General features: G+C 41.5%; 4 protein-coding genes across 4 annotated transcripts; 3 read left to right on the top strand and 1 right to left on the bottom strand.

The window, feature by feature from the left end:
* The first annotated feature begins 706 nt into the window (after positions 1-706).
* Positions 707-5,173, top strand: LOC306922664 (ras-related protein Rab-40C-like). The gene is made up of 6 exons (XM_079500423.1): positions 707-1,396; positions 1,503-1,563; positions 1,724-1,784; positions 1,991-2,068; positions 3,446-3,668; positions 4,009-5,173. The coding sequence occupies exons 1-6, from the start codon at positions 1,201-1,203 to the stop codon at positions 4,314-4,316; spliced, it is 927 nt and encodes a 308-aa protein (XP_079356549.1). The 5' UTR covers positions 707-1,200; the 3' UTR covers positions 4,317-5,173.
* A 2,219-nt stretch (positions 5,174-7,392) lies between these two features.
* wfikkn1 (WAP, follistatin/kazal, immunoglobulin, kunitz and netrin domain containing 1) lies at positions 7,393-9,364 on the top strand (the record flags this gene model as incomplete). The annotated part of the gene is made up of 2 exons (XM_079499503.1): positions 7,393-7,650; positions 7,832-9,364. 2 exons carry the CDS (start codon positions 7,393-7,395, stop codon positions 9,362-9,364), a joined length of 1,791 nt encoding a protein of 596 aa, XP_079355629.1.
* Positions 9,365-9,630: 266 nt separating this feature from the next.
* Positions 9,631-12,524, bottom strand: mettl26 (methyltransferase like 26). Its single transcript, XM_079500426.1, has 6 exons — positions 12,082-12,524; positions 11,690-11,852; positions 11,393-11,452; positions 10,912-10,979; positions 10,659-10,737; positions 9,631-10,340 (listed from the first exon to the last, which is right to left on the bottom strand). The coding sequence occupies exons 1-6, from the start codon at positions 12,276-12,278 to the stop codon at positions 10,284-10,286; spliced, it is 624 nt and encodes a 207-aa protein (XP_079356552.1). The 5' UTR covers positions 12,279-12,524; the 3' UTR covers positions 9,631-10,283.
* A 1,205-nt stretch (positions 12,525-13,729) lies between these two features.
* Positions 13,730-20,457, top strand: aip (aryl hydrocarbon receptor interacting protein). Its single transcript, XM_079500422.1, has 7 exons — positions 13,730-13,906; positions 14,897-15,079; positions 15,229-15,417; positions 16,878-17,054; positions 17,881-18,022; positions 18,319-18,557; positions 18,722-20,457. Exons 1-7 carry the CDS (start codon positions 13,808-13,810, stop codon positions 18,725-18,727), a joined length of 1,035 nt encoding a protein of 344 aa, XP_079356548.1. The 5' UTR covers positions 13,730-13,807; the 3' UTR covers positions 18,728-20,457.
* The last annotated feature ends 41 nt before the right edge of the window (positions 20,458-20,498 follow it).

A 20,498-nucleotide genomic window follows, 5' to 3' on the forward strand; every position in this document is an offset into this window, starting at 1 on the left:
CAGCCAAGTCATGCTGTACAAAATGGTATTGATAAAAAACTGGCACTTTAAGTTCTCACACGTGCAGACAGACAGACAGACAGGCACGCACGCACGCAAGCACGCACACACACACACACACACACACACACACACACACACACACACACACACACAGTCACACACACAGTCACACACACAGATCAACATGGAATGAATTCTGTACTGTCCATATATGGAGAGTGTCTACAGGGTTTGATGAGGTCAGAGCAACATATGAAATGTCAGAACAGGAAGGACGGGTGGGGAGTGATCAACATACTGTATGGAATGTCAGAACAGGTCAGCTCCATATATGGAGATCTAAGGGTTTGAGGTCAGATGTAGAGTTGCTGGCCGGCAACAGATCTAGGTGATGATCCAGTCTTCTCCAGGTATGGTAATCCAGGGTTAGAATTGTCCAGGGTCAGTGTTGTGATCTTCATATATGGAGATGGCCATATTTGGTGGCGTGACGTGTCATGAGGGATGACCATATGGAGACGTGATGTCACGAGGCGTGACCATCAGGTCGCTTCTCGCCCTCTCAGGCGTAATACTGGTAATATATTGTGTGGTTATTAATTACCCACCACAAAATTGTGGGTTGTTTGTTTCATATTTGATTAATACGTTTAAACTATAAATGTATATGCGTGGGTGGGGCTTCGTCTTCTAACCGGATATTGTATAGCTGCTGACGTATAAGAACTAGGAAGTTCCAACACCGACGTTGATGATGATGGTGGTCGTGTTGGTGAGATTTGCAGAGCAGTTATTTCTATAGTTTTTTTTTTATTCAACACAAAATAAATAGATTACAAGTTGATTTGGTGAAGTGTCATCTTCATACGGACTATAACGACTCACTAGCACTAACGTTTTAACTGCGTTTCTGCTGGCTAGCTAACGAGCCAGGCTAGCCAGCTAGCGCTGTTATGATTCTTCATGCTAACAGCTACAGACAATGCAAGTGGTAGCGGTTGTAGCCCATACTAATCCATTATAACATTGGTTACTTATATACAGGCTGGAAGATGAAGGTTTCGTTTACATGATCTTGCAGAGGTCGTGGATGTTAACCACAGTTCGCTTACAAGCTAACAACATTCCTTAAAAGTAAAACATTTAGGGTGGCGCCACTGGCGAGCTCAAAGCTCTACTCTGTAATATAAGAATCCGATGCGTGGGGTGATGGGGGCCCAGGGTGGGGTGGTAGGGGCCCAGGGTGGGGTGGTAGGGGCCCAGGGGAGCCCTGTCAAGAGCTACGACTATCTCCTCAAGTTCTTGTTGGTGGGAGACAGTGATGTTGGGAAGGGAGAGATTCTGGACAGTTTGCAAGACGGATCAGTAGAGTCTCCCTACGCCTATAGCAGTGGTGAGTACACTGTGTAAACACCATTTTTGTACCAGCTTTGTATTAATTTTGCTAACGATTGTCGGACTCTGTGTCACAGATGATCATGATTATTGTGTGTTCTTAGGGATTGACTACAAGAGCACTACAATCCTGTTGGATGGAAAAAGAGTGAAGTTAGAGATGTGGTAGGTACAGGCTGTTTTTACATCCAAGTTGGCCCTTGACCCAAAATTGCATTTTAAAACAAAATGCTAGACTCCAGACAGAGGATTATTTCAATACTAACTGCATTGAAGGTAACTGTCTAGCCAGGTGATTTGTTTCTGATTTATGTGTCCTCAACAGGGACACCTCTGGGCAAGGCAGATTTTGTACCATCTTCAGGTCTTATTCTCGTGGGGCACAGGTAAGGAGGACATGTTCAATTTTACCTGTGATCTTCTTTACCTTGTTTCTCAATAGGTAATGTTTTAATTGTCCACTTTCCCTGTTTGTTTGACTAGGGTCCATGCAATTTACTCTGATCTTGTGTTTTGTTAGACACTGCACAAGTGATAAATAGCTAAATTGTAATTGGTTAATACTTACTCTTGTTTGACTTTGTCACAAAAGGGAATCCTGCTTGTGTATGACATCACTAATGGCTGGTCATTTGATGGCATTGACCGCTGGATCCGTGAGATTGATGAGGTAAACTGGATAAGAGCATTTTGACTGGGGCTCATGTTGAATTCACACCATAAGACAAAGTGGCAACCGATTGGAAACTCCCTGTTGTATGAACTATACTCACAAAGGTGATGTGGATGATTCAGATGCTTAGTTTGTACACACCCATTTAGTGGACAAAAGAAATGCTTGGAGGAAAACCACCATCGCTCTTGGTGTGAATCCAGCATAACACTACAAGTTAGGGGCGTTATAACTTATCATGCCTTATTACATGGCTTGGTTGAATGCTTGATTCTGATTGGTCAATCGCTTAATTCAGCGGTGAGTTATCTCATGATAATGACCGCTCCGCTGTATAATGACCGCTGCCTAATCAAACCCTCTGAGCACCACCAGCTGCACGGCTGCGCCCCGCTTGATTTACTGCCGTTTCCAACATAACAGCCATGTAAACACACACACTAGTGACACACAATGTAATTTACAGCTAAACATTGCTCTTAAAAATGTTTTTGAAAACATTTGAGCGAGAAATAGACGAAGCAGGACCCGAAAATGGATTCTATTTGATCAACTCACTTCCTTGTTTTCTGACAGTGCTGCAGCCCTGCAGCTGGGCAGACGCAGCCAGCGCGAACTTATGGAATACTTTTTTTGTTGTGTTTTGGGTCAATGTATTAATTTATGTTAGTTAGCCATGTAATAAGCGGGATAATATCTGGCTAGGTGGTCATTGTCGGGATATAATTCACCTTCAGGGAGTGTAACCACCTCGGCTTCGCCTCGGTGGTTAAACTCCCTGTCGGTGAATTATCTCCCGACAATGACCACCTAGCCAGATATTATCCCTTACTTATATCATTACTGCACTGGGAAAGAGGCTTGTTTATCCTCATCAGCAAGTTTGCATGATATGTGCATACCTGTTAGGGGTGTGTTCAATTAATCAATATCGTATACCTTGCTGATAATCATATCGTACCCTATCGATATGGCAGGAAATTCTGTGTCTGACGTGACTTAAAACAAAAAAAAATTACGTCAATATATATGATTACTTACATCTTTTGCATTTATCCATCAAAACATTATTAATTTGTATATATTTTTTCTTGCTTTTTGTTTAAATGTTATCCTAAACCTTCTGACAATATATTTGTCAAAACATCGGCAATCTGTGGTCTCTAGGACTCTGTATCGTGATACGTATCGATCGTGACGTTGCACGGCCAGGCAATACCCACCACTAATACGTGTGTGCATGAGAAGGAGACATGGCCATAGAAACATCATGAATGGTCATGTTTTAAGTGTGGGATTTGGTTTATTTGATTGCTTCACCTGCTGTGATAGAATAAAACCAAAAATCCTGTTCTGTTAATCTGTTTCCATCAGCATGCTCCAGGTGTGCCCAGGATCCTAGTGGGGAACCGGCTTCATCTGGCCTTCAAACGACAGGTGCCAACGGAGCAAGCGAGGGCTTATGCTGAGAAGAATAGCATGACCTTCTTTGAGGTCAGTCCGTTGTGCAACTTCAACGTCATCGAGTCCTTCACAGAATTATCGCGTATCGTGCTGATGAGGCATGGCATGGAGAAATTCTGGAGGCCTAACAGAGGTAAGGAGTCAAAAAAGACCTGTATGTTCCAAACTTATTAGTGTATGCGTTTTCCTTATGTCATTTTTATAATTGGACATGGATGATATAAATTATCACTGTTAAAAATTTTACAACCTGCTGTTTAACTGCTTAAGCCCTATAAAAATAAATACAAATAGCCAGTCTAGAATCACAACATTGCATAATGATGAGCTTGATGTGCTATTGTGAAAAATCGTGTTGCCTGTAATGACATAACCAAAATAGGGACGTATTGGTTCACACTTCAAAGTGCCGTTTTCCTGGCATGCCATACCATCCAGTTCTATAACCAAGTAAAATGTCTATTTTTCTCCAGTGTTCAGCCTGCAGGACCTTTGTTGCCGTTCGATTGTTTCCTGCACACCGGTCCACCTCATTGACAAGTTGCCCCTCCCTGTGTCCATCAAGTCCCACCTCAAGTCTTTCTCCATGGCGAATGGCATGAATGCCGTCATGATGCACGGACGCTCCTACTCGGTGACCAACAGCGCAGCCTCAGGGGCTGCTGGCAGCGGCAGCAACAGCAAAGGCAACAGTCTGAAACGCTCAAAGTCCTTCAGGCCACCGCAGAGCCCCCCCAAAAACTCCACATCCTCTTCCAAGGGGAACTGTAAGATATCATAGCGACGGTGGGCTGCAAGCATGGGGACAGTATGAGCTTCACTGGTGCTCCCCAGGTTCACCAGGCCAGGAAATGGCACCAATCCTCAGAAAGGGATAGAATTGTACTACTACAGCTTAGTTACCATTTGGAATTGGCTTGGGTGGTTGCAGTTCTGTTCCATTTGAAGCTGACGTGGATCTTGTTTGCCTGTCATTGGAGAATTCAAGCAAGAAGTGACTGGTCCGGGCCCCGGTTACAGATGCACGCCAAGCTAAGTCGGAGTTACTGTCGTTACACTACAAAACAGTGGAAGGACAATGGTAAACATTTGTCAAAAGGATTGTTTTTAGTATTTAAAATAGAGAAAAATGGGATCCCGCACACTGTCCTCACTTACAGCATTATTTTTATTGAGCGTTCAGACCTTCATCAGGCAAGATGCCTGACTTCTCCAGTTCCAGTTATCCGATGCACCTGTCCTCTGTTGGTGTGCATAAGGACTATTTAAAATAGGACATGCAATTGTAAATATACATGCTGCTTGTGACTGCTTCTTTTCTGTTTGATCTGTATCTGATCTGTGCTGGTTTCATCTTGACTGTTTTGGGGAAACTATTTGGTATTGTATTTGTCACTATAATACTTAACAATTCTTTAGCTTTTGGTGGTTGGAATCACTTGCAACCTCAATGGCGCTGAACCATTTAAATAAAGATGTATTTTATTTAATTTTCCTTTGACCAGCCAGGATGGCTTAATTTTAGGAATTTTGTGATTCTCCAAAGGTTTTACTTAATATTACTCTTCCATTTCCAGCAATCATGAGACAGTCTATCTGATCTGTTTACTTACAATAAACTGTCTGTTTCTATCATGATTGCTTTAACAGGGTTTTTTTTGTGTGAAGTCAGCAAAATCTAAATCTTTGTCAGATGACTCGTGCTTGCCGGAATTAGCTCAACTGATTCTCAACTGTTGAAAATTAGGTGTTTTGGTGAGAAACATGGACGTATAAATTAGGCTAAAACTTGAAGAGAATTCAGAGAGCACTAACTGCTGAGGAGAAACCCATTTGCAAATTCAAGTCTGTTTGCTCAGCCGTGGCCTTTTGACCTCTGAAATGTTTGCTTATAGTGCTTACTACATTGCTGCTACTGCAATGGAGCTGTTAATAAAATAGTTTAGCATAATAGGTTCTGTTCTAGTTTGGCTCTAGTTTGTTCTAACAAACTGATATAGAAGCCACTTTTCAGACTGATAACCAGGATTGAACGAGGTGTGAAACAGTTTCCTTTTCTTATAGCGGTGGAAAGTATTTTAATAATGCTCTGTACATGAGGGTTTTTGTCTATTGAGCCATTGTTTTGATGATTTTTCTAATCTGTGCTTATGTAGCCTTATTGGAGTGAAGTTCAACTGAGGCAGCAGTGCTTCCTGGCTGAATTTTAGTTAACTTAAATTCTTCCCACCTCTGATAATGTGCTCTTGTGCTGCATTTATACTTTAACATTCCCAACCATGTTACCAGTACTGGTAACTGGACATACAAATATATGTGCATGTTTCCTGTTAATGTGCCTGTTTATGTGGTGTTCTAGGAAAAATAATAGACCAACAAAACGTAAAGCATTGTATGTATGACAATAAGAACTGCCAATCTAAAGATACAGAACAAGAGGTTGATTGTAATTGTGTCCCCATTGTCACTGAAGAGTTGAGGGTTAAAAAGCACAATGGCATTGCATTTTAATTAAATTGTTTTACAAAAACGGCATGTTTTGATTATTATCACCTACCCAATCTCCATCAAATTCAGTGATTTAATTCTGGGAATTCTTGGTTGGTGTCTTTGTCCAGTCCAGGGTGGCCTATAGGCCGGTATGATGCTCAAGTGCACTAAATCTGTGGGGGTGCTGCATTTATTAGATGCTGCTGGGCAGTCGCGGAAAACCGGGACATCACCGCAGAGCTTGAATACCGTGCGGTCAAAAGTCATCCAAAGGTTGAAGGGTTACTTTCAATGAAAGGAAGAGGGGAGTTGCTTCTCATAGCCTCGGAGGCATACTGGGACAAAGATGAGTCGCATACTATTGAAAATGTGGAGCTTTACGTCTTCCCACCTGACCGCGGCATCTGTGGGCTTTGTGTGAATGAGGGATGGTGGTAAATTGACAGACGTCTAGACAAGAACGTATAAACAGCGTTTTTCGATTATTCTCGTCTCACACACGATGCGCCACACCTCATGATGAGTTGAGTCACCCATAGGCCTCCGAAGTTTCTTTCTTAAAATTATGGACGATTGGACGGTAGGCCTATAGGCTACATTGATCAAACTTATAGGCTATTGCGTAAAACACTTGGGTGGTAGCCTGCAGAGAACTGCAGTTGAGTTGTCAAAAATGGAATGGAATAATAACCATGATGTAGATCTCTGAAGGGGTTCAAACTCAAACGATTACCTTATTTAGCCCATGATGTCATGTCATGGACACAAAACACCGGAATGCTTGGTTCCGTGCGCACTAGTGTTGGGACAGCTTGCCAAAATGGCCCCACGATTTCTTTGATGTTTTTACAATGTTTGTCCAGTTGCTTAAGCGCATGGTGTTCCTTCATAAAAGTTTCAGACACAGGACGACCGTGGGGGCGGTCAGAGGGGGCTGCCCTTTGCACCTCCATTCACACCCCGCCTGAAAGACTGATGTTGCGTCTTTCTTTCTCATTGTGCTGCTGTTCAGTCCGCCCGTCTTGCTCTTCTGGGGAACGGACTTAAATAAGATAGTAGTAGCTATATTCATTATAGTTCTATAGCCTACATTTTCTTTAAACAACAAATGTAATCATTTTTTATTTATTTTTAAATGCATGATTGGAATATTTCCTACCGTCGATATCCAGCACATGGACATTTTTTTCTTTCTTTTTTTTTCACGTTTGTTCATTAGGCTACTTTTCTTCTCTGCACGAAAACAAATTGGTGCTCATCCGACATCACCATACGGATGATCTCAGTGATCAGTGCAAATCTTTCCGAACTTGAAGACCTACCAGTTATGGAATTAGCCGGGGATTGATTTACGCAAAAGAGCAACAATGCATATAATTACTCAAGAACACCGTAAGGATGGATGTAAAATTGATACACGCTGGGAAAGGGCGCCTGGTTCAAATAAACTGTATTTAAGGATTTATTCATTATTATTTTTGACCTGTGCATTTCCCGAGCTTTCATTGTGTGCAAGTGTGGCAGGATCCAAAGTTGAACATCCAGGACTTTGTCCCAACAAACTGAATAATAATCTATGGGTTGATGCACAGAGCACCTGTGAGAGGGAGTGCAACGTTGATGAGGTGAATGTAAACATCTTAATAATCCCACGTAGTTTAAGAAAATCATGGTTAAATCAATTACAGTATGTTGCTTTTTTTCTTTGACCATATAGTTGTATACTTGTATTTACCTATTTTTTATATTTTCAATTAATAGGTACCCCATATTTGCTTCAGTAAATCCTGTCCTCATTCTTTACAGGATTGCGCTGACTTTGAGAAGTGTTGCACCAATGTGTGCGGCCTGAACAGCTGTGTGGCTGCACGGTTTTCAGATGGATCGCCTGCCCAGCCAGATGGACAAAGTGGAGGGGAGGGAAACGGGGCCCTTGGGTCCACAGCTACCTGTCAAGGCTTTATCTGCAGCCAGCAGGGAGCAACCTGTGACATCTGGGAGGGGCAGCCTATCTGCAAATGCCAGGACCGCTGTGAGAAAGAACCAAACTTTACATGTGCCTCTGATGGCCTCACCTACTTTAACCGCTGCTACATGGACGGGGAGGCCTGCGTTCGCGGCGTGACCCTGACTGTGGTCACCTGCCGCTTTTACCTTGCCGGGCCAAATACCAGTCCACTGCCCCAGGACACCACAGCACATCCCACACCCACCTCCTCCCTGGAGAATCCCATGCCTCCTACACTGTTCTCTAATCCTAGCCACCAGTCCATCTATGTGGGGGGCACTGTCAACTTCCACTGCGATGTGGTCGGAGTCCCCAGACCAGATGTGACCTGGGAGAAGCAGAGCGAACGACGTGAGCGGCTCGTCATGAGGCCCGACCAGATGTATGGTAATGTTGTTATCACAAATATTGGACAGCTTGTGATTTACAATGCACAGGTGTGGGATACAGGCATCTACTCATGCATTGCACGGAATGCTGCAGGGGCTCTCCATGCTGATTACCCACTGTCTGTTATCCGTCGGGGGGAGTATGACTTCTCCGATGATCCTGAGATGCCCATGGGGCGGCCATTCTCACCAGCTGACTGCTTGGCCGAGATAGACCAGAGAGTGTGCAGCCGAGAACGGCATGTGGATTGGTACTATGACAGCAAACTGGGCAACTGTGCGCCTTTCAGCAACAGCGGATGTGAGGATAGCCGCAACCGATTTGGGACCTATGAGGAGTGCCGGTCGTCCTGCCAACGCGAGGGACTGAGGATCTGCTCCTTGCCTGCTGTGCAGGGACCCTGCAAGACCTGGGAGGCCCGATGGGCCTGGAATTCCATCATGAAACAGTGCCAGGCTTTCGCCTACGGCGGTTGTCACGGGAACGCAAACAGCTTCCGCACTAAAAAAGAGTGTGAGGCAAACTGCCCACAGCCCAAGAACAAGCCCTGTAAGACCTGCAGGGTCAGAGGGAAGATGGTGCCCAGTCTGTGCCGGAGTGACTTTGCCATTGTAGGGCGAGTGACAGAGCTAATCGAGGACCTGGACTCGGGGATTGCCCGCTTCAGCCTTGAGGACATCCTCAGGGATGAAAAAATGGGCCTGAATTTCTTTAACACTAAACACCTGGAGGTTACCCTTGCCAAGATAGACTGGAGCTGTCCCTGTCCAAACATCACCATGGAAGAGGGCCCCTTGCTAGTAATGGGTGAAGTGCAGGATGGCATGGCTGTTGTGCAACCAGACAGCTATGTCCGACCCATCACTGACCGCAGACTCAAGAAGATCCGCGAGGTGCTGGACAAAAAGACCTGTGAGATGTTGCAACGCTTTCAGGATTAAAGCTGCTTGCTCAAACAAGCATATCATTGCTGTCGGGTGGAAACCTTTTATGCCCAAATTGGTTCCTTTTATTATATATTTTTTAAATAAAATTGTGAAAATAGTCAATGTACAAGCTAACAGAGCTTGTGAGGTGAATAGACATTTTCTAGTGATTTGTATGTATTTCTTCTCTAGAACATTTCAATTTGTGTTGATTGGTTGCTTTGTGTTGATCGGTTGCCTTTCTGATGCATTATGTACCGTATACACAATGATTTTGAACGATAAGTTGTTTTCCTGTTTATTGTTTTTACTGTGAAATAGCTGTAACATACAAATATTCTTGTGAACTAGTATATGAGATGTAACAAATAAAAATATTGAATCTTTACTCACAAACTAAAGTAGAGTGAGTAATATACTGCACTTCAAATTACACAAAGTATACATTTGGGGCTCATATGATTCCTTCAAATTAGGGATGTCCCGATCATGTTTTTTTGCTCCCGATCCGATTTCCGATCATTAGATTTTTCCCGATCCGATATTTATAGAACACGTTTATGCCATATGACAAATTACAATAGTACAATATCCCAAATCACAGACAATATCCAGTCTAATATCATGATATGGATATAACATTGATGCTATCGATGTCCCGATCACGTTTCCGATCCGATTCCGATCATTTGAAAATGACGTGATCGGCCCGGTCACCCGATCCGATCGGAACAACTTCCTACTTCAAATGGCATTCACCATTGACAATATAAGGAAATCTAGTTAATTTGGCAATTGGCACTATATATAATTTCAAGGTCTGTTAGGTAAAGTTCATTGTGCATTTTAGACTAATGGTGATGAGAGCTGAAATAAACAGGTTCTCTTGTTGGCATCCAAGAAAGAGACATACAGTATTACTGTATGGTGTCGTTTACACTAAACTCTCCTTCCGGAACAGAAGACACTTGTTGTTAGCCGGCATGTCCACCTACAAAGAAAAACAAGCGTCACATTCACAACTCAAAATGTAGAGCATAGAATTTTTACAGTGTAGTATTGTAATTTAACTAAGAAAACAAATACTCTTATGTAGTATTTAAGTAATCAAACATATTGAAAGCTTAGCCATTTTCAACCTGGCGCCCCTAACAATTTATTTCACTATTCATGTGTACTGTATACAGGGTTCTAGTTTTAGTTTTAGTTTAGTCATGTTATATATGCCATATATGAATATGCCAATAAGTTAAGTACGCTTAAGTACGTAAGTAAGTAGTGAAGTGCTTATAGGGCTATAGCTACTAACCACTTTCTCCAGAAACAAGCCATTCTTCTGTGCCACTGCACTGATAAGTGAAATGTCTCTAAGGCCCCACTCTGGGTTCCTGTAAGATAAGGAATAGTTAACGTAGAGCAAGGGTACACAGTGAGTACACACACATCAGACATCACATGCATATTATTCTATTTAGCCACATCACTATTAGAGAAGCATCAGAAACAAACCACTACCTTAACACTAGCATATCATATTCAACACAAACTGTAGACGACTGTACCTCTGCCTTAGACTGTAATCAAAGTCAACGTTGCTTTGTGGGGTGATCTGTCCATTCACGGCATAGGGCTGCAAATAGAAACAAAACACTGCACTTCATCTTCATTTTCAAATAAACCTAACACCATAAATATACCGGTAGTCAATATTAAATAAATGATTACCAATATTCATCTTTAGGATTTAAGAACATGCACACTTTGTGATTATTAGGTCACCAATATTAAGTCACCAAGACATCTTTGCTACACTAAACTATATTCTTGGCTGCAAAATGTATGTGTTTCTCAGCGACAGCGTGGACAATCCATAGCCACGTCCTAGCATCCTCCTGACCAGCCCCTTTGAGAACATGGAGTTGATGTTGGATTCCAGTTAACATGATCAATAGACACACAGTAGAAACGCTGACATATTGTTTGCTTTCTCCCTTTACCTTTATACAAATAACAGCACAATTTGTGATTTTTTATTTTACTCACTCCATATGTCAACAGGATTCCTTGTGCTTTCAAGACAGTTCCTGCTCCTTTGAATAACCCCTACAAAGAAAGATAAGTCACTCGGGTATGATCTCAAAACAGTTGTAACACAGTTACTGTATGTGTGTGTAACTATAGGAATACTAATCATTTGAATAATAATAATTTAGATTTATATTGCCACACACTTAAGACAAAAAAAATAAAAATAACAGTGCTGGCCAAGGCTTTAACTTCAACACTGAAAGTCTGAAACAGTGAATTATCCAAGTTATTGTTATTATTTTGCATCCCTACCTCTGTACAAGCGATCGGAGAAATGTGAATCATGTTTATGTTGAGTATCAGATCCAAGCTCTCTAACTGGATCCCTCCCCACTTCTCACAGGGTAGAGAGGCATCTAGATGGATGACAGGCTTTACATTGTCCATTTGATGGTGTGCTCTGTATGCTTCTATACTAAGAATGGGAACAAAAGAGATGTTTTTCAATGCTTCCAGCCCAGCAAAGCATCTATGATTTTGCAAAGACGTTATGAATGGCATTTTCTTTTGACAAATGACCCCTACTAAATATTAACAGCAAGGGGTAAATTATGTAAATATAAGGCCTATCTTATTTGGAATAATCCCATTTTTCAATTTTTGGTTTCATTACTTATTATAGACTACTATGGAAATAAACTTGCCTGGTTAGACACTGGGGGTCATTTTCAGACGGCTGCCATGTTATATTCCTCAAAGACTGAGCAAAGTGTGTGACATGTTGACCAGTGCCCGATGAGATCTCCAGAGCCTGCTGCAAGCGCCTCTCTGGGTCCACGCATTCACGGAGAACCGCTAGGATGGGCTCCTTGTTTCTCTCAGCAGCGGCAGCGTTCATCATCTTTCCACAACGTGGGTATATCTGCCGTGCTATACGATGTAATTTATGAATCAACTCCAGCAGGACCGTTGACAAGTATCTTGCTACAGACAGGATCACTATAGCATGAGAGAAATGAGGGAAAGAAAGCCTTACAGAGAACAATGTCTTCACATCACTTCCGCGTTGAGTCACATGACATGATGAAACCTTTGGACACTTATTTGAGTGGCAGTGGTTCGGCCAACGTTGTAACCACCAGGTTATAACACCGACAGATAATAAGGGGTCGGGCTGCGGGCACCTAAACTAAACCTTGTGGGCGCCACCTCGCAAAATCCGGCGATTGAATACTTTATTAATAGTTTGCAAAATAATACAGTAGTACATAGGCCTACAATATTGCTAAAAAGATTACATCAAGTCATATAAAGGCTTGTTTCCATTGTGGTACTCGACTCCTCCCATTTAAACACATTCAATAACATATAAGAAATCATCAACAGACAGTAATACAAGTAGGCCTACATTTACAGATCTGTATTTACAGACCTAGCCTCTATCAGTTGAAAATTGCAGTGCTCTCATGGCGAATTAATTATGGAAACAAGCTGAAAGGCTTTCTTGGATTCATCCTTTTAGCAGGTATTGTATTCCCCAGGCCAGTGCTTGTCCATGCAAACTGTTAATACAGTATATAAGTGAAGTATTCAATCAATCAAAAAGCATGCTCTCCTCTTTGATGAATTGAACATGGTGGACCCTCTTGTAAACAAGTGTAATGCTTAATTGGGTCATCCACTCACAGTTAACAGTCTTTGTATTGAGTTTGTGCTTGAAATGTACTGTAATTCTGCACACTGTTAATAAATATTTCAATCAATCAATCAATCCCTCCTCCTCGCTCTCTACCCACTAGTACCCAGTGCCTGTAGTATACTGTGTCGCCACTAGAGGTCTGAGGAGGCCCGATTTCAGGCGCTGACGTCAAACCAGGTCGCGTTCTCTGTCAGCTGTGTCAAGTGAGCAATAGTAATTACTAACTCTGGAAATGGATTCATTCGGCCTTCAAATTATATTTTTTTATTAAAATGATTTATTTGGATTAAAGTGATCTGTCAGTCTGACACAGTTTACCATTACCACAGTTATTGCATGTCTAATCCGTTTGACCACCACTACTTACTCAGTGGTGGAAAGTAAAGGATGAGTGCGCTCCCTGTGCGCATTTCCGAACGCACCCCTGCACCCCAAGTACAATTTTGGCTATTACTTGCGTAAGTATTGGAGATTGGATATAGTATATCCAATCTCCAATACTTGTCTTGTACTTGCTATGTAGAGCTATATAGTCTGCTGCTATTTTCAAGAGATATATCCAATCAAATAGTTCCTACTCCTAGAGACTTTTTCAAACGAAATGTAACATCATCATGTCAATGGAAGTCTTATTTTGAAGTCCGTGGCAGGAAGTTCGATTTCACACTAGTTTCGCCATCTCTGAGGAGGCGCATAGCATCTGTCTGAGTGACGGACGGACGAGGATAAGGATGGAGGAGGTGGTGCGAACGCTGCTAGAAGAAGGGATACAAAAGAAAGTAGTCAGCCCTGGTAAAGGAGTGCTACCTATTTTTCCCGATGGAACCAAGGTAATACAAAACAATCATGCTTATAAGAGAGTAACGGATTGAATCCCGCAACTCGAATTAGACCCAGAACTAGAGTATGGCTAAGGAGCTAATGCTATCAGAATCAGTAAGTAACTATTGCGTTAGAGACTGCACTAGCTGTCACCTGGATCAGGCCAAACATCATTGTTATGATTGACTGTCAAAACATGGTGCATATTTTGTGAAATAAAAGTCGCTAATCTGGTTAGATGTAGATATCTCTCCCTTCTTTTTCATCTGATGACAAGAGTAGGCGGGACAGGATGGCATGTTTTCACAAGTGGTCATTGGTTGGCATGTACTGTATGTCTGTTTTCTGTGTTTGTGGTTGGACAGAATATTCGGTCGACAAATGCCATTCATGGCGAGTTCCAATACTGTTCCAATTTACCTATATGAATATCTGAATTTATCTGAATTAAGAAAATCATGACCTGTCAAATTGTAAAACATAAATGGATATTTTATTTTCTATATATTTTTTTTAACAATGTGATTTATCTGTTGGGCAGTGTGCTCTAAGTTCGCCTCTTTCCATCCCATCTCTTCTCTTCTAATAATAATACACTTTATTTGTATAGAGGGTTGAGGGTATGCGCATGCTTAAAGTGAATGGCACATCGAGTGGCAAATCGAGTGGCAAAGCAACAGGCAAAGTGAGTTTAACATTGTTTAATGCAATCAGATAGGACTTTTCTGTTTGGATGTATGGGCTGTCAAGGCCAGAAAGTACTTTTGCCACTCAGTACGCATTCCTGCACAACCTCCGGGTTTGATGATGATGTCACGCGCATACCCTCTATAGCACCTTTCATGACATGAAATGCAGCTCAAAGTGCTTTACAGAACACTAAAGAAGTAAAGAAAAAGCACAAAACATTAAAAGAATAGCAAAAAAAAAGGCAGTGAGCGAGGACATGAAGAACAATACAGATGTTAAGGATCAACTAAACCTGTCCTGTACACTAGGTGGTTTTCCACTACCGCACCACCCAGCTTGATGGAACCGTGCTGGATGACTCTCGGAAAATGGGGGGGTGCAGCAAACCCATGGAGCTCATCCTGGGGAAGAAGTTCAAACTGGCTGTGTGGGAGAGGATAGTCATCACCATGCGAGAATCTGAGGTCGCAGACTTCACCTGTGACACCAAGGTTAGTAAACTGGCCAGGCAGGGCTTAATTAAAGTTGTTTTGCTCTTTTATTGCTGCTGGCTGTTTCTTTAATTCTATATATTCTTATTTGCTTTCCAGTATTATTGGTCTACTTTTCACTGACCTGTCCTCATCCCCTCTTTTGTCAGCATACAGCACTGTATCCACTTGTGTCCCAGTCTCTGAGGAACATCAGCGCGGGCAAAGACCCCCTGGAGGGCCAGAGGCACTGTTGTGGTATCGCACAGATCCACTCCCATCACTCTCTAGGGCACCATGATTTGGATCACCTCCAAGCCTCTCCACAACCCCTCACCTTCACTATAGATATGTTGGAGGTTAGTGTGTGGCTGGTATTGTTATTCATTTTTATGTTTATTTAAAGGGGACAATGCCTTCAGTGCCACCTAGTGGACCTACAAGTGTAGAGCTTGTGCAGCAGAAAAAGGACAAAAAAAAGAAGAAGAAATAAGCGTGCGCTCAGGCATCAGAAGGCGTCCTGTGGCATTGAGTGAGATAAAAATGTTGCACCAGAGATGGCTATACAGCTAATTTACATCTGTAGTTCATGGGCAGGTGTCATTGGTAGCACATGCTACATATTATGAGAATAGATACAAAATCTATGGATAATCATTCAAAAACAATGAGTATAAAGCATAATAAGCATAATCACTTTAGAATTTTACATAAGAAAACAACAGTGCAAAGGTTCACACATCGTTCTCTGTAGCACCTACTTTGGATTCAGAACATAACATTATTTAAAGCAGTGTAAACATAATGATGTCACAAGAAAATTTCACATGATTACTTTGTAAGTCTACACATATATATATATATATATATTCAATGTATTCATCAATAGCTACAACCTCAGGTGTCGGAACGGGACTCGTTGTGAGTGAGCTTGTAGATCTGCTATTTTAGCTGAATGTTCACCCCCTAAAGAACAAAAAAATATGAATCAAACAAGATATTTGTTTTACTTTTAACCCGATTGAAAAGGTATAGGCAGAAGCTTGTAGGGACCCCCCAGAAGCAAATATTTGAGTTATTTTTCAATAGCATGGTGCTTAACCCATTTAGGCCTGTTGTCGAAATAAAAAAAAGTCTTCTGAAAGAATATATATTCAAAGATTTGTGCCGCATTTTCACGATTTTTCAAAAATAGCAGACCTACAAGCTTGTAGATCTGCTATTTTTCAATAGCTAAAGTATAACATAATGCTTAGTTAAAACACCAAAACGGGTTCCCGCCCAGAATGGGTTAAAACACCAAAACGGGTTCCCGCCCAGAATGGGTTAAGGTCCAAGCCTAAATGGGAATGTGTATTATTTTATTAATTTGCATTACATACTTTATCAGATCAATGCTGCAATGACCAATACAATGCATGAATGCAATGGGGGAGTCTATGGTTTGCTGTATTATAGAGCGAGTGTGTGCAATGTGCATGGTGCTGTTAACTGTAACTCTGTAGTTCCACCATTTCAGTGTCCCTGGTTTTATGTGATTGTAGCTCCTAGCCTGGAAACCAGACAAATCTGCCACAGGAAAAAAAAAAAAACGATTCCCTTCAGAGATTGGTCTGGCACTTCTCAGTTTTAATTACATTTCGCTCACCTCAGAGTTGTGGGTGATCAATCAGAGCGCACTATTGCTGTGACGTTGCAATCTGTTTGGAAATATAACTTCCACACCGAAGTTCCAGACTAATATCTACGCAGTGATATTAGTCCGGTCATGCCAGGCTAGTCAGCTCCAGTGACTACTGATTCTACCGTGCCCTGTCAGGTGTTGCCTCCTGGAACGTTTCGACTGGATGTGTGGGCTATGTCGGACAAGGAGAAACTCGAAGCAGTTCCTCAGATCCACGAGGAGGGCAACAATCTTTTCAAAGAGGGACAGATTCAGCTGGCCGCGGAGAAGTACTACAATGGCATTGCCTGCCTCAAAAATCTACAGATGAAGGTTTGTCCAGTTTGTCACTTAATCTTTATAATAGTTGCTTTGATGATAAGATGTCCTTCTTCTGTCAAAGAACATATAAGTCAATTATTTTTGTTGGTAAATGGAGAGCAAGAGATGTACCGATACTGGTATTGGTACTTGGGCCCGATACCACCCTCAAGTACTCTTACTCGGAACCGGGCCCGATACTTTGACCCAAAATATTCGTTGACATTAGGTTGAATAGAACGAATGCAGCGGGAGCAAGTATGACCCAAGTGTTTACAACACTGCAGCAAATGGCCAAAAACAGCTGTGTAGATCCATCTGCATCTATGTTTATATTCGGCGGGCGACACAATCAGATGAATACATTATTATTATAATTTTTTGCCTCAAGCATTATGAAAGAAAGTCAGCTATACAACAAGGTAAACATTTTTCCTTAAACGATGAAAGGTAGACGATACTAGAATGTGTCTGAATAGAACAAAACGTTTTATTGCTAATAAGCAAAATAAAGAACATTTTGGAATTTTCTATCGTTGTTATTGTGGTAACAGTATCATTACAAGTACAAGGCATGACAATGAAATGAAATTGGAGAATTTAAATTGGAGTAAAATAAGTGGTTACTCAACAAAAAGTACTTGGTATAGGCGAGTACTAAAAAATTAAGTACTTGTACTTGGTCTGAAAAAAATGGTATTGGGACATCTCTAGAGAGCAATATGTTTTATTCCCCCCTTTGTTGTCTTTAACATAAAAAGATCCACACCGCAGAAAATCTACACAAGTGGCCCTTGCACCTTATGTTAATTCCCTTGTTTCCTTACACTCCTATCAGGAGCATCCTGGAGATGAGGCATGGATCAAGTTGGACCAAATGATCACACCTCTGCTGCTCAACTACTGTCAGTGCCAGTTAGTCCAGGGCCAGTACTACGAAGTCATTGAACACTGCTCCTCCCTTCTCTTCAAATATGAAAGCAAGTCACGGTCATCCTTACCCTTTACATATTAAGTCAAAGGTCACCAAGTCACAAGCATGTGTTGCTACACTGAATTGCATTGACTCTAGGCTGTAAGTCTTTAAAATGTTGCTCAGCGTACACCCATAGCCATGTCCTGTCCATTGTTAACCCATAGCCATGTCCTGACTTAGCATCCTCCTGACCAGGCCGCTTTGAGAACATGAAGTTGATGTTGGATTCCAGGTAATATGAGCAATAAAGACACACAAATGAAACACTGACATTGTTTGCTTTCTCCCTTTTCACTTTAGCAAACGTGAAGGCCCTCTACAAGCGGGCTAAGGCACACGCAGCAGTGTGGAATGAGACGGAGGCACGAGCAGACTTCGCCAAAGTGGTAGAACTGGACACCACGCTGGGGCCATCAGTCGTCAAGGAGCTGCGGATCATGGAGGAGAAGATCAGGGCAAAGGAAAAGGAGGAGAAGGGCCGTTATAAAGGCCTGTTCAACTACAATGCCAACAATGCACAGCCAGCCACCGCCACCACAGTCAGTTGGTTTTGAGTGTGCTTTGCTATTGTAATGGTTTTTGACCTCCTTTGCTCGACCCTGTTTTTAGCCACTAAATATAATAATGTTAAATATAACATAATTAACACTATGTGATGAAGATTGTTGTCTGTAAAATGGCTTTGCTTTTCCCCCCCACACAGGGTTGAATCTCCCATGGGGTTGGAACAACACGATGCTTGGGACTGTGAAATTCAAGATGGAGATGAGCAGTGGAAGCTGCTGAGATTTACTTTTATCCACACACCAAAGTTGTACACTTTTCCTGCCACATTACTTTCATGGCACAGACACTGTCATCTTACACATATAAATGTATATCCACCCCTTATATACCCTTCACTCCAGTAAAAATCACCAGGGTGCCATTTGCCAAAGGAATGGAATAGGATTTTTTGCCCTATTCTTTTGATTTCCTTTCCTCAGATTATATCATAATCTCTGGACAGGCATGATTTAAAACCCTTCTTGACTTTAGTCTATTTGATTTGTATCTCTCTCCAAAGGAAACTGTGTGCTCACATCGGAACCCTCCGGTCTTATTGATTTTGTAGCTGCCATGAGTCAAAGATTGAATGTCAACAACAGAGCAGTGCATTATTTTTTTAACAACCAGTGTTTGAAACAGAGAAGACCACATTTCTAATTGACCTGTTTAACAGGGACAAAGTAGACCTGTTTTAGGCCAGATAGAGGATAACTATACATTTATCACAGGTTTCTGTAATCCGACGTGCGAATATCCATTTCCTTTCATTTCAGTATCAGTGTTAGTTTTATAATTTGGCTGCATCTATCACCCTTTGTAAAATGAGATTTGCCAACATTATTGCCGAAAGTAAATTATGATGTACAATAGTAATGTTGCTCTTGACTCTGATGTTCTAAACCCTACAGCAATGCCCAAATGGCTACAATAGCCTACTTTGTAAAAGGAATGAAGTAGATTAGAAAGGCTATTTTTGTTGTCTTTCGCAATGTATTAGTTATTGATAGTCATAGGCATGTAAATTGTAGGTCTTGTCGGCATATAGCTTAATTTGTAAATTTGTATCAACAATTTCTCCCCTCCCATTTGAAAAATGAATATATCGATTAGATCACCCATTCATTTTGTTGTTGCCTGAGATTATCCAACCAGGGGTTGGTGTATAATATGTGATATTTTCTTTATCACAGTCCCATATCTGTAGTCACAAAGATAATGAGTAAATAGCAGTTCAACACTGCAACTACAGCATTGTCACTCACAGGGACAGTTCAGTATGCTGTTGCAATTTAGTTTAGACTGACTGGTCAGCTACTGCCATTGCAGCCCTATGGCAGATATCAGTTATCACTCCCCCAAAGGATAAGTACTGTATGCGACAACCCATTTGACTCAAATTGGACAAGGACATCCTACAGTGTCAGTACACAAATGGACACATTGCCTGTATTCCCCACCTCACCCTTCACATTTGGGCCACATCGTAGAAGCAGTTAATTAGCAGGAGACTTTTTTTTTTTAATAAGTTGGGTCTCAAAACTACGTTGTCGGTGACAATCAAGAAATATGAAACATTTGGACAATATGGACACTAGTGTAATCTTAGCTTTTACTTTCTCCATGTATCTATCATGTTTCATGTATAGCATGAAGTGTGCTAATGAAGCATTTGCAATTGTTATATATATATATATACACACACCATATGTTTTTTTTTTATTCCCTCGTTATCTTACTTCCTTGCCTTTCTGACTGTAAAATGTTCTGGTTATACTTCATGAACAGCAGTTAACCAACTGTTAGATGGTAGACCACACTATTGGACACAGCTGAGATGCAACTGTTAACTTGTAAGTATGTGTAACTGATAATAAATGTGTTTATCCCTTGGTTTTCAGAGTGGGCCAGTGTTGAGTAATTGATCGGATAAG

The sequence above is a fragment of the Electrona antarctica genome (genome assembly GCF_951216825.1).
Source record: "Electrona antarctica genome assembly, chromosome: 4".
NCBI classification, from domain to species: Eukaryota; Metazoa; Chordata; class Actinopteri; order Myctophiformes; family Myctophidae; genus Electrona; species Electrona antarctica.

Coding starts and splice junctions, on each gene's coding strand:
- aip (XM_079500422.1), top strand. CDS start 13,808: ATGGAGGAGGTGGTGCGAACGCTGCTAGAAGAAGGGATACAAAAGAAA. Junction 15,418..16,877: donor TCACTATAGATATGTTGGAG/GTTAGTGTGTGG, acceptor GTGCCCTGTCAG/GTGTTGCCTCCTGGAACGTT. Junction 18,023..18,318: donor CCTTCTCTTCAAATATGAAA/GCAAGTCACGGT, acceptor TTTTCACTTTAG/CAAACGTGAAGGCCCTCTAC.
- mettl26 (XM_079500426.1), bottom strand. CDS start 12,278: ATGATGAACGCTGCCGCTGCTGAGAGAAACAAGGAGCCCATCCTAGCG. Junction 11,853..12,081: donor GACCCCCAGTGTCTAACCAG/GCAAGTTTATTT, acceptor TCCCATTCTTAG/TATAGAAGCATACAGAGCAC. Junction 11,453..11,689: donor CTCCGATCGCTTGTACAGAG/GTAGGGATGCAA, acceptor CTTTCTTTGTAG/GGGTTATTCAAAGGAGCAGG.
- LOC306922664 (XM_079500423.1), top strand. CDS start 1,201: ATGCGTGGGGTGATGGGGGCCCAGGGTGGGGTGGTAGGGGCCCAGGGT. Junction 1,785..1,990: donor CTTATTCTCGTGGGGCACAG/GTAAGGAGGACA, acceptor TTGTCACAAAAG/GGAATCCTGCTTGTGTATGA. Junction 3,669..4,008: donor ATTCTGGAGGCCTAACAGAG/GTAAGGAGTCAA, acceptor ATTTTTCTCCAG/TGTTCAGCCTGCAGGACCTT.